Source organism: Pongo pygmaeus, chromosome 8, assembly GCF_028885625.2.
Source record: "Pongo pygmaeus isolate AG05252 chromosome 8, NHGRI_mPonPyg2-v2.0_pri, whole genome shotgun sequence".
Classification (NCBI taxonomy): Eukaryota; Metazoa; Chordata; class Mammalia; order Primates; family Hominidae; genus Pongo; species Pongo pygmaeus.
Window position 1 is genome coordinate 13,904,305 of NC_072381.2, and position 12,251 is coordinate 13,916,555.

Genomic DNA, 12,251 nt, shown 5'->3' on the forward strand with positions numbered 1-12,251 from the left:
AATCCTGTTTTAGTGATTAGCATCAGTATATCCAGTCCTCAGAAACAAAAATATTTCCAGGTCCCAGAAGAGGGTCCACAGTAACACAGCTTTACTGATCTGGTTTCAATAAATCTTGTTAACAAAAAATTCTATAGAACAGATGTTTTTTACTTGTCTCTGTTAATGTATGGACGATTCTTTGTTTCAAAGGTAGTGTGATTTTGGCATTTGTGATTTGCATTGTTTAGCGCAAAGCATTTTAAAAGCACTTCAATATTGCAAAATGCTAAATGTTATTTTTTATTTTATTTTTTGAGACAGGGTCTCGCTCTGTTACTCAGGCTGGAGTGCAGTGGTACAATCTCGGCTCACTGCCAGCGGCAGCCTCTGCCTCCTGGGATCAAGCAATCCTCCCACCTCAGCCTCCCAAGTAGCTGGGACTACAGGCACACACCACCATGCCTGACTAATTGTTTTTGGATTTTTAGTGGAGACGGGGTTTTGTCTTGTTGCCCTGGCTGGTCTTGAACTCCTGGGATCAAGCAATCCATCCGCCTCGGCCTCCCAGAGTGCTGGGATTAAAGACGTGAGCCACCATGCTTTGCTTAAAGTTATTATTTTAAGAAAATTTGCGGCACATTTTTAGAAAGATCAGAAGGGCTGGCAGAGGTGAAGTGATTCTCAAAATCAGGGTAAGGAGATTGGCTGATAAGGTTTTCAGTTAAGGTCCCTTATAGACAAAAACCAAAAAATCAAGTTTTTGTATGTGATATCTCCCTTAGTACAGTGTTGCAATGAGACTTCTGTTAAATTAAATTAGAATATAACTAGAAAATTGGATGTCCTATCAGTCGATTAAATGAGGTATTCGCTGCACTGAACTTTTTAAGGAAGAGAATATTAGTTTTTCTATCATAACCCAAGAGTTTTTTTAAAAAGCTTTGAAATAGAAAACATCAGTGCTCCATTCTCAAAACCCTGCAGTGTTTACAATGAATAAAGTATGTAAGAATCATAGATAATGTCTGTTAGTTAGTTGGCCAATGGTCAACAGCGATTATTGAAAGACAATTTTTTGTTTTTAAACTGCATCGGTTCTTGTCTTCCAAATATTTGGCCCACAGCTGCCTTTGTTAACAGCTTGGAGGCTACTGAACTGTTTTTGAACAGAAATGCCAAGTCTACTGACTTCCTGATTGTCGACAGACATGAGGTTTTTTGTTTTACATGTATATACATCAGGAAATGAAATGAGATTACTACATGCTGTGCTAAGGAAAACAATAAAAGTGAAAAAATGTTATTTTTAGATAAGACTATTTCCTAAACCTTTAGAGGTATTGTACAAATTTGTCCTCCATTTGGTACAATATGAACATGTGTGGTCTGTATCTCTTCTATAGCAGGCGATACTAATTATCTATCTAGATTACAGTCATTTTCTCTCAGCACGCTAAACCTGACATTTCAGTGTAAAGTCCAATAAGACAAGGAAGTGAGCTATTTTGTTAATGGGAAAGAAAAGAGAGTTATGTAAGAATAAGCCTTCAGGCATCTGCTGAGCAAAACAGAGAGCCCAAAAGAAGAAACGGAAGAGCAAGTGAGTTTCATGAGAAAGAGTAGCTATGGTTCACAGCTGTCTTTATATAGTTCTCTTTCCACTAAGGTGTATCAGCACTTTTGACTTCGTCTTTTTTTTTATTTGAGAGGGAGTTTTGCTCTTGTCACCCAGGCTGGAGTGTAATGGCACGATCTCAGCTCACTGCAACCTCTGCCTACCAGGTTCAAGCAATTCTCCTGCCTCAGCCTCCCGAGTAGCTGGGATTACAGGTGCACGCCACCACGCCTGGCTAATTTTTGTATTTTTAGTAGAGACAGGGTTTCACCATGTTGGCCGGGCTGGTCTTGAACTCCCGACCTTAGGTGATTCACCTGCCTTGGCCTCCCAAAGTGCTGGGATTACAGGCATGAGCCACCGCACCCAGCCCTTGACTTCTCCTTTGTAAAAGCAATCCCCTTTTCTCTTGTACCTCAAGGAAACTGCTCCCATAACTTATGCATTAATACTCATTCCACATAAATGTAATTTGGATATAGTCCCTGAAATGTAAATATCTAGGATAATAGTATCCTGAAGAAAATAGCCTTTTGGGAAGTTATAGGTTCAGGACCTCTCAGGCTGTGAAAGAGAGTTACTTTATCTTTTGTGGGTGGCCATTCATTTAAAAGGTTATTGGATCCTCTAGATTTTAGAAGATCTTAGAATTCAGCCCTGGACCCTGTGTTACATCTAGAAAAGCCTTCTCTAGGGTTCTGTGTGTTCTAAGCTGGTATTTTATTAATGTTGTTCAGGAAAACATATCTACAGTATGGAAGTCAAAGCCATTCCTTTAAATAAAACTGAGATTATATAGTCATGCATTTAATAATAGTGATAGATGCAGAAGGCATGCAGATGCAGATAAGGAAACCTGCACAGGGTCTTGCCTGGGCGTGCCTGCAAGGGACCGGGGCCCACATGTGCACTGGGAGAAGGGGGTGGAGCCAGCAAGAATTCATGCCTTATGCAGGGGAGGAGACTGATGTTCAATCTGTGAGGTGGGAGCCTGTTGGCAGGACCCTCTCTTTTTTTGCTGAGAGCCTTCTTTTCGCTTAATAATCCACTCTCCTCTCCCTTCAATGTGTCCATGTGCCTAATTTTTCCTGGTCGTGAGACAAGAAGCTGGATTTTAGTTGAACTAAGGAGCAAAAAATCCTGCATCAATAGCAAAAACAACTTTCTATAATAAATAATAAATAAATTTATTTATATAAATTACATAAGTTATGAGAATGGGACATCTAAAATACCTAACGTTTAGCCACTGAACCGAATGTGGTCAATTTCGACGTGTTGGGTATCTTCCCAGAAGCAGATGGGAAGGAATTTAGAATTACTTCTCTTACTCCAAAATTTTAGGCCACTCAAGTGTACTAGTTTCTCTGGACCTCTGAAGATGGCTTTACTAGCATGGGCCTGCTACAGAAAAATGGTGTTTATCAGAGACTCCCATGTAACGGATCACCCCCACCGTCCATGGTGTAGGTTTTAGGCTGTGAGATAAACTGACCTTTTGGATAAGGTGTCTGACCTCTCCCCTCTCCTGACAGTGATTTCTCTTCCCAGACAGCTGTGCTTACAAACAAACTGCTAGGTAGCAGTAGCACTTTGACAAATGGAGCACAACCTGGATCCTTTGTTTCTTTGAATTCAGCCAACAAGCTGGCATTCCAGAAGCTCATTAGGGGGCCATGAATTACTGTGGAGGCCAAGCCTGCACTTCCTTCTCCCTGGCAATCCATGTGGCCACACGTTCCCATGATCCGTGGGGCCAGATCATGCTATTCCCAGTTCACATTCCATTCTGTCAGGGTACTCTCAAAATAAATAATATTTACAGCAGAGTTCAGAGCTGGCGAAAGAAATGTGGAGGGAAAAATGTGAGTAAGTAGACTAGACACTGGAATCCACTGGATTTGTGGTTTTTAAATCATTTTTTCATGGACTTCAGAAATCTTTGTAAGTGGATATGGACTGGCACTTATCAAAACCCCAAATTCCAAGGCCAAATTAATGTCATAAAAAAGTGACAAATAAAAATTGTAACAAGATTTAGTTTCTATAACCTGAAAACATTATGTTTAGCAAATTCAGTAAATGGTTACTGGCCACCTACAAAGTTCAAGGTCTCCAGCCAAAGCTAGTTACAGTCATTATCTATTTAAAAATTTGACTACCACTGCTTTATACCAAAAACTTGGAAAACTTAAATAAAAGGGGCCTGGAGGTCTCTTTATGCAAATATTCAAACAGAGCTGAAGAGATGGCATTTGAGATCAGAGTCAGCAACTACAACCCCCTGGACAAATCCAGTCCTCTGCTTGTTTATGTATTATCCATGAACTAAGGATGGCTTTTACACTTTTAACTGACTGGAAAAAGAAATCAAAAGAACAAGAATATTTTGTGATACATGAACATTTATATGAAATTCAAATTTCTGTATCCATAAATAAAGTTTTATTGGAACACAATCAGGTTCATCCATTTACTTATCCTATGGGGCTGCTTTTGCACTTAGGAAGAGTTGTGTAATTGCGACAGGGATCGTACTGCGTGCAAAACTCAAGATACTGACAATCTGGCCCTTAACAAAAAAAGCTTGCTGATCCTTGTTTTAGATTGTAAAATAATTTTTTGCTTTTGCTGAGCTGTCTGACTGAGAACAGTCAACATAGTGAGAGCTCATCTCTACAAAAAATAAAATAAAATAATTAGCCCGGTGCAGTGACTCATGCCTGTAGTCCCAGCAACTTGGGAGGCTGAGGCAGGAGGATCACTTGAGCCCAGGGGTTGGAGGTTACAGTGAGACATGACTGCACCACTGTACTCCAGCCTGGGTAACAGAAGGAGACCTTGTCTCTGAAAAAAATTAAAAAATAATAATAGTAAAAAAGAAAGCGTGAGAAATGTACACGGAGAGCAAGGAGAAAGCAGTTGAGACCTGAAAAACCAGTGACAAAGACAGTCAACTACAGGTGGCCACCAACAGAAGCAGTTTTTGCTGCATTTACAGATGAAATCCCTCAAAGCATGGGGACACAGACAGGTTTTTAGATGGAGCAGAGGTACGATCTGTGTTTCTTTTTAATACCAATTTGCTAATTTCCTGTTGATGGGCCAGAACCTTATGCCTTGATGCTTTCCTTTCCTGTTCATGTGGTTCACTCTTTTTGCCTCTAAACCTTGATTCTCCAGAATGGGCTACCCTGGCCTTTTTTTTTTTTTTTTTTTTTTTTTTTTATCAGAGGAGCTTGATCAAACAGAATCCCAGGAATAACGTCTATCTTTGAGCAGATAGTCCTGCTAGTGGCTGGCTACACCCTCTGCTCTGTGCAGGGTCTGGTGATGATCACAAGAGATTTCAGGGCAATTTCAGCCATACTGATCAACACACGGTGATGAATGAAATAAATGACAAGTTTGCAGTTTTACAGGGTTATTAACACCATTCACAGATTCCCAGTAGTTGTCTGTTTATGTTTTCTCCAACACAATATCCTGAGACAGAAGGAAAGCAGAGGTGGGGTATTTTTATGTTGTAACATTTTCATGAATGAAATTTCCCTGTAAGACAGTATTTTGTCCCTTGAGGGGCAGGGACACATTGAGAGAAAAAAAGATGTCCACATACTTGTCAGGACTGAGGGGTTATCTGCAACCATATTTACACCACAGTGGTGATTCCAGCCTCTATGAGACATTTGAGCAGCCTGCCCAACCTCAGGACAATGGGCATGTGTGACGCTGGGCCCTAATGTCAGCTTTCCAGTAATCTCTGGGCTTTGCATGTAGTGGAGAATATCCCCCTTGCTATTACTGTATTTTCTCCACCTGATCTATCTGTTTCAGTGGACAAGTTGAGAGTTAGATCTCATCATTAACATATAACATGAATAAATTGTCCACCTAAAAAGGACATCCTGAATAGTTTCTTTTAATAGAGAAGCAAGGGCTTACATTTTAAACAACAACAACAACAAAATTGTAAACTCACCTAGAAAAATCTCCCTTTGCCTCCTGTAGAAGAAAAAATTCAACATCAGCAAAATACACTAAGCCAATGTTAGAGATTCTAAAGTACATTCTATAATCATGAGAGTTTCTCTACTGAATGAGATGAGTTCAGCTTCCTGCAGCTATCATCCTATTTGCTGCAGGAATACAATTAAAACTGAACGCATACCTTTGCCATTTGAATATGAGATATGAAATTAAACTCCAGAAAGTTATATGCAAAGAAAGTGATTCATAATGACAAAATGCACATCTCCACCTCTAAGTCTGGGTCTGACATGTTCTAGTTTAAAGATTCTAAATATGAACATGTATCTGGATAGAACTGTCGATTTCTAGGGTCACTTTTTGTTTTGGTTTGTATTTTATGCTAGTTCCCAATTATACTGAAGACTCTGGAGGTAGGGACCAGAGAAACTTTAGTGAATCCAGTATAATGCCTTGAACATAGTAGTTGCTCAATAAATACTTATTGAAGGAATAAAGAAATGATATCATTTTAACTTATATTGCCACTATTAAGCTAATATTCTATAAAACCTTTTTTTATTTTTTATTTTTGCATAACCTAAAGGGCTTTACCTTGTCTTTCTAGGGGGCAGAACATGATTTTTTGGCCACTAACTCTAGCTATTCACTTGGCTTTCTCCGGGGTGGAGGTACCAAACCCAAAGAAAATGGGGTCAGTAAATGATCTGTTTCTCCCAGGCTCAGGTTAAACACACAACTTCGCTTTACAGGGATTTGCTGTCTTAACATTTTGAAATACTACAAGCCCCTGTTCATTGTTATGGTTTCCGTCAGTGTCTCTAATAGCTCTATGCAGCTTGTGGCTAAAAAAAGGTAAGACAACAAATAGTGAGTAGATACAGCTACTGGCTATGCCCGGTAAGTCTTATTTCCTTTCTTCTGTGTATGGCCGTGGGACATAAAGTGGAGGAGAAAAACAACTTACCTGTAAAATATAGGAAGCTAATTCAAACACCACTTCGCTGTCGACGTCGATAAGCTCCTGAAAGGAAAAAGCAACAAAGGAAGACAAGTTTGGTATTTAACCACCACTTTTTTCTTTTATTTTAAATGACAGCTCTTCTTCGGGAGGATTACTCGAGCCCAGGAGTTTGAGACCAGCCTGGGCAACATAATGAGATGCCGTCTCTACAGAAAATTAAAAAATTAGCCGGGCAGGGTGGTGCATGTCTGTAGACTCAGCTGTTTTGGAGGCTGAGGTGGGAGGTTGAGGTTAGCCTGGGAGGCTGAGGTTGTAGTGAGCTGTGATAGTACCACTGCACTCCAGCCTGGGTAATGGGGCGAGACCCTGGCTCAAAAAGAAAAAAAAAAGCCTCCTTTTCTGAGGAATTGCTCAGAATCTCCAATATTCATAGGACATTTTGAGTCTCTGAGACCAGGCCCTGAATTATTCAGTCCTAAACACTTCCAACATCCTTTTTACTGCTCTTAGCTGGGATGGACTAGGGGGCCTGGGCCTACCCGACAATCTTTCGAGAAATTAAGAGGCAGACTAGGCCCCAGCATTTTACAAACCTGTTTATTAATGTTATTAATCACTGGAATAGGGATGCTTGACAACAAAATGCATTTTCTTTAAAAACTAAACTTCAGAACTTTATTGAAAGAAAGGCTTTATTGAAAGGTTTTTTTTGAAAGGAATGTTATAGTGGGATTGTGACTCCTTAAAATTAAATAAAATGTAAAAATATAGTTCCTCGGTTGTACCAACCACATTTCTTTCATGTGCTTAATAGTTCAGTGTCGCTAGTGACTACCGTGTTGTCAGCTCAGATACAGAACATTTCTACCATTGTAGAAAGTTCTATTGGTCAGCACTGTTACACAGTGTAAGTTTAACAATGTTTTTGTCTATTAGTTCTTCCCCCAAATACTTAACTGTGATCTAGGGACGTGGTCTTCAAAGCACTTGAACCTCTCCTTGGTTTCTGAAAAAACTCCTTTTCTCTCTATATATATATTTATATTTTTGAAATACATATTTCAAAATGTATATAGTTCATATCTTTTAAAACAGCTTTTTTCTTTCTCTGAGACAGAGTCTCGCTGTGTCACCCAAGCTGGAGTGCAGTGGTGCGATCCTGGCTCACTGCAACCTCCTCCTCCCAGGCACAAGTGATTCTCCTGCCTCAGCCTCCCGAGTAGCTGGGACTACAGGCATGCACCACCACACCGGATAATTTTTTTGTATTTAGTACAGACGGGGTACCAGGTTGGACAGGCTGGTCTGGAACCCCTAGCCTCAGGTGACCTGCCTGCCTTGGCCTCCCAAAGTGTTGGGATGATTACAGGCATGAGCCACTGCACCCGGCCAAAACAGCTTTATTGAAGTATAACTAAAACACCTCAAAAAACTGCATATGTTTAATGTAAACAATTTGATGAGTTTGGACAGATGCACACACCCATGATACCATTATCACAATCAAGGTAATAAACATATCTATCACATCCAAAGATTTCCGTGTGTGTGTGTGTGTGTGTGTGCGCGTGTGTGTGTGTATGGTAAAAACACCTAGCTGGGCATGATGGCTTACGCACTTTGGGAGGCTGAGGCGGATGGATCACTTGAGCCCAGGAGTTCGAGACCAGCCTGGCCGACGTGGCGAAACCCCATCTCTACTAAAAATACAAAAATTGGCCTGGAGTGGTGGTACACGCCTGTAGTCCCAGCTAGTTGGGAGGCTGAGATGGGAGGGTCCCCTGAGCCTGCGGAGGTTGAGGCTACAGTGAGCTGTAATCATGCCACTACACTCCAGCCTGGTGACAGAGAGACGCTGCCTCAAATAAACAAACAAACAAACAAACAAAACCCAACAACAACAAACTCACTAACCATGAGGACATGACCTACCTTCTTAATAAACTTCTAAGTCTTCTAAGTGCACAACACTCTCTCATTATACATAGCTCCCATGTTAAAGACAAAGAGAAGCCTGGAGTTCATCAGCATGCCAGAATAATACACAATTTAACTGATATCCTATGTCTGGTGTCAAGCTTAAGCACAAATATCCATTTTTATTTTTCTTTCCCTAGTATCACGAGATCCCATAGTGGCTGACTGGATGACAGAGAGCTAGAGGTAAAAGAGATTTAGAGACCAGCCAGCCTGACCCTGTGCTTTTACTGAGAATGGAACCCAAAAACATTAAGGGACTTTGCAAAACCACAGGGCCTTAATGGCACTTAAGGGGCCGGGAACAGACCCCCAACTACTTGTCCAGTGTGTGACCTCCCTTAGGACTTACATTTCCACCCAAATCAATAGAGACTCAGTTTCAGCCAATGTATTCTCAGAACAATATCTATAATCCGAGTTTGCTTAGCAAGAGTTTCTATTCGCTTGCATTACAAGCCAGACTCTGATTCAAGGATTTTTTTTTTTTGAGACGGAGTCTCACTGTTGTCGTCCAGGCTGGAGGGCAATGGTGTGATCTCGGCTCACTGCAACCTCTGTCTCCCGGGTTCCAGCAATTCTCCTGCCTCAGTCTCCCAAGTAGCTGAGATTACAGGCGCCCGCCACCATGCCTGGCTAATTTTTTTGCATTTTTAGTAGAGACGGGATTTCACCATGTTGGCCAGGCTGGTTTCGAACTTCTGACCTCAGGTGATCCACCCACCTCGGCCTCCCAAAGTACTGGAATTACAGGCATGAGCCACCACGCCCGGCTGATTCATGGATTTTGTAATTATTTTTTGAGAGGTCCAGAACTGGCTCCTGCAATTTAAAACAATGCATTCAAGCACACCTGGATCTTTTGAAGGAGAGATATCTTTCAGGCTCCTTTAGGCCTGGGAATTTCAAAGTTGGATACTAATATTTGCCCTGGAACCACCTTAGAAATACGGGTTAAAAGAACTCATGAGAGCCTACGGAAGAATTGGGGACAATAATTCCTTACGTTTAACCAGCTGAAAGAGCTTTATGGCGGTTGGAATTGATAGAGGCTGTCGGGGCTGGGATGCGGAAGAATGTTTGGAATGGCAGTTCTGGGATTAGCAGGTCCCATCAGAATGTAAATCATTTAACAGTGTACAAATGGCTTCACAGAAATACTGTCCAGGATTTCCACAATAGATGGTTTCTACTCTCACTCTATGCATTTCCATTCCCACCTGAATGCCTTGGGGTGCACTTGTTAGTGTGCTGTTGTATGTGTGCTTTTCTGTCAAACATTTACACCTATGTTACAGCCAATGGTCGACTGCGGGCTAATATTTAACAACTGCTGAGAGGCTTATCTGATGCGCAACTCAAAACCAACCATCAGAAAATAACACTTTTAAGGGCGAACATAGCTTTTAGTTTGCTATTTGATTCATCTGCTAAACGAAAATGTCTATACCTGCGTGGAGGCGGGTAACACGAAGGAAGGTGTTTTATTCTATTTTACACAGCGCATTATGTGGTCCCAGGAGAGGATCATTGGTGAACATTAACTGTAACGTAACTGTTATCCGCAGGAAAGCTACCAAAAATGCACCATCAAATATCTAACCTGATTGATTCAACTTCTCTCTCACCATAGTTGTTCTCGGGTTAAGTGAGAACTGGCACCTTTAACTGTGGTGACTTTTCGGGTGAAAAGTCTGACCTTGACTATCTATCTCCCAGTGAAGATATCAAAAACAGGAAGAGTTGAAATGTGGCCAGTGGGAGGGAAAATGATTAAAGAATCAAGCGCCCCAGGAATTGCACATGCTTACAAAATCTGATGGAAAGAGCTGCATTATTATTTCTGACCTCACCTATTTAACATGCATTGAATTTAAGGATCATTTCATTGGATGTTCTCATAGGACTCAACACAAAGACCAAAAGGGTATGGATAAGAACCAATCTAGGGTGGTGGGAAGACATCCTGAGAGTCTTTGCCCAATTCCCCGATGTCACTTGTTCATGATACTGTTTCCCCCTTATACACCTCATCCTTCCAGGTGGCTTTATCCTTAAGATTCTACCGCGATGGAGCAGAGCTCTAGACTTCCGGCTTACTCTGAAAATTTCCCATGGTACTTCAAAACCTGAAAGCTGGCCGGGCACAGTGGTTTAAGCTTGTAATCCCAGCACTTTGGGAGGCCGAGGAGGGCAGATCATGAGGTCAAGAGATTGACACCATCCTGGCCAACAGGGTGAAACCCCGTCTCTACTAAAAACACAAAAATTAGCTGGGTGTGGTGGTGCGCACCTGTAGTCCCAGCTACTCAGGAGGCTGAGGCAGGAGAATCGCTTGAACCTGGAGACGGAGGTTGCAGTGAGCCGAGATAGCGCCACTGCACTCCAGCCTGGTGACAGAGTGAGACTCCATCTCAAAAAACAAAACGAAACAAAACAAAACACCCCTGAAAGCCAAGTTCCACACAGGGGAGTTATTAGATGTTTTCAGGGGTCTTCCTAGCAGAAATGTGCTCCCATATAACATTAAGAAAATGACTCCCCCTTTTCCTTATCTGACTTCTCCAGTGGTCCAGAGGTGGCTTTTCATTTATTTTTTTTGAGACAGGATCTCACTGTGTCACCCAGGCTGGAATGCAGTGGTGCAACCCGGGCTCACTGCAACCTCCGCCTTCTGGGTTCCAGCAATTCTTGTGCCACAGCCTCCCAAATAGCTAGGATTACAGGTGTGCGTCACCACGCCTGGCCAATTTTTTTATTTTTAGTGGAAGCAGGGTTTCACCATGTTGGCCAGGCTGGTCTCAAACTACTGACCTCAAGTGATCCACCCACCTCGGCTTCCCAAAGTGCTGGGATTACAGGCGTGAGCCTCCGTGCCCGGCCAGAGGTGGCTTCTTTCATGGGTTTCTGCTCAAGCAGAGGAACTACACTGAAGGAGAACACACAGAGTGTGCAAAAATTCCATTTTTTTCCTGGGATTCTGGGCTTTCCCCGTAACTGTAACTAAGGACAAAATGGGATCATAGGAGGAGGAGCAGAAGACACTTCCCAGAGGCTGGAGGGTGGCTTCCATCTGCCTTATGCAGGGGCTGAGGTGTAACATTCCTCTGCGCTTATGCAAACCATGGCTCTGTGGTGAAGCCCCCAGTGCTCTTGCAGCCATTGGAGGAGGGGTTTCTGCAGGGTCTGAGCTGGAACCTTGCCTGGGAATCTTGGGCTGTCTGGTGGGCATGGAATAACTTTACTTTGAGACTCTAGAGAAGCCCAGGGCGATGCTGGCAGGAGGAAGGGTAAGGTTCTTTGGTGACTGTGGCCACTGGGTGTGTACTTTAGGCATCTGCTTTCCTTACTACTGAATAATGCATGCTGCTTCCTTTGATCTTTTGAGAAATGGTATGGGAAGACAAACCGTGACCGTCTGCAGGTATGTGTGTGTGTGTGTGTGTGCGTACGTGCTCTGAGTAGGGGTGGGAAAGGCTGCCCCACTTCCTCCCACGCCGTGTTGTTCTATCCCAGGTGACTGAACTGCCGAAGGAAGAGGCCTGAGGTCATTTATCAGCAACACCATGGCTAACAATATTCTCAGAAAGATCTCCATCTAAGGGTCTCCAAGTGTTTCTAGCAAGTGGCCCCGTGGGAACCCCAAATGGCAGGTGTTACGGATGTTCTCCAAGAGTCCTGAGAGCCGCAGGGCCTCTTTGCTCAGAGGGACTTGGTTGTGGT

General features: G+C 42.5%; 1 protein-coding gene across 22 annotated transcripts in view; it reads right to left on the bottom strand.

Annotated features, from left to right (window-relative positions):
• FRMD4A (FERM domain containing 4A) overlaps positions 1 to 12,251 on the bottom strand; it is a 531,042-nt gene that overhangs the window by 111,882 nt on the left and 406,909 nt on the right. For all 22 annotated transcript variants that reach the window (XM_063669580.1, XM_063669588.1, XM_063669577.1 and 19 more), the window contains 2 exons: positions 6,555 to 6,611; positions 5,580 to 5,602 (listed from right to left, as the gene is read on the bottom strand). In XM_063669580.1, the coding sequence (XP_063525650.1) occupies positions 5,580 to 5,602; positions 6,555 to 6,611 (80 nt within the window). The remainder of the gene's footprint in view (positions 1 to 5,579; positions 5,603 to 6,554; positions 6,612 to 12,251) is intronic.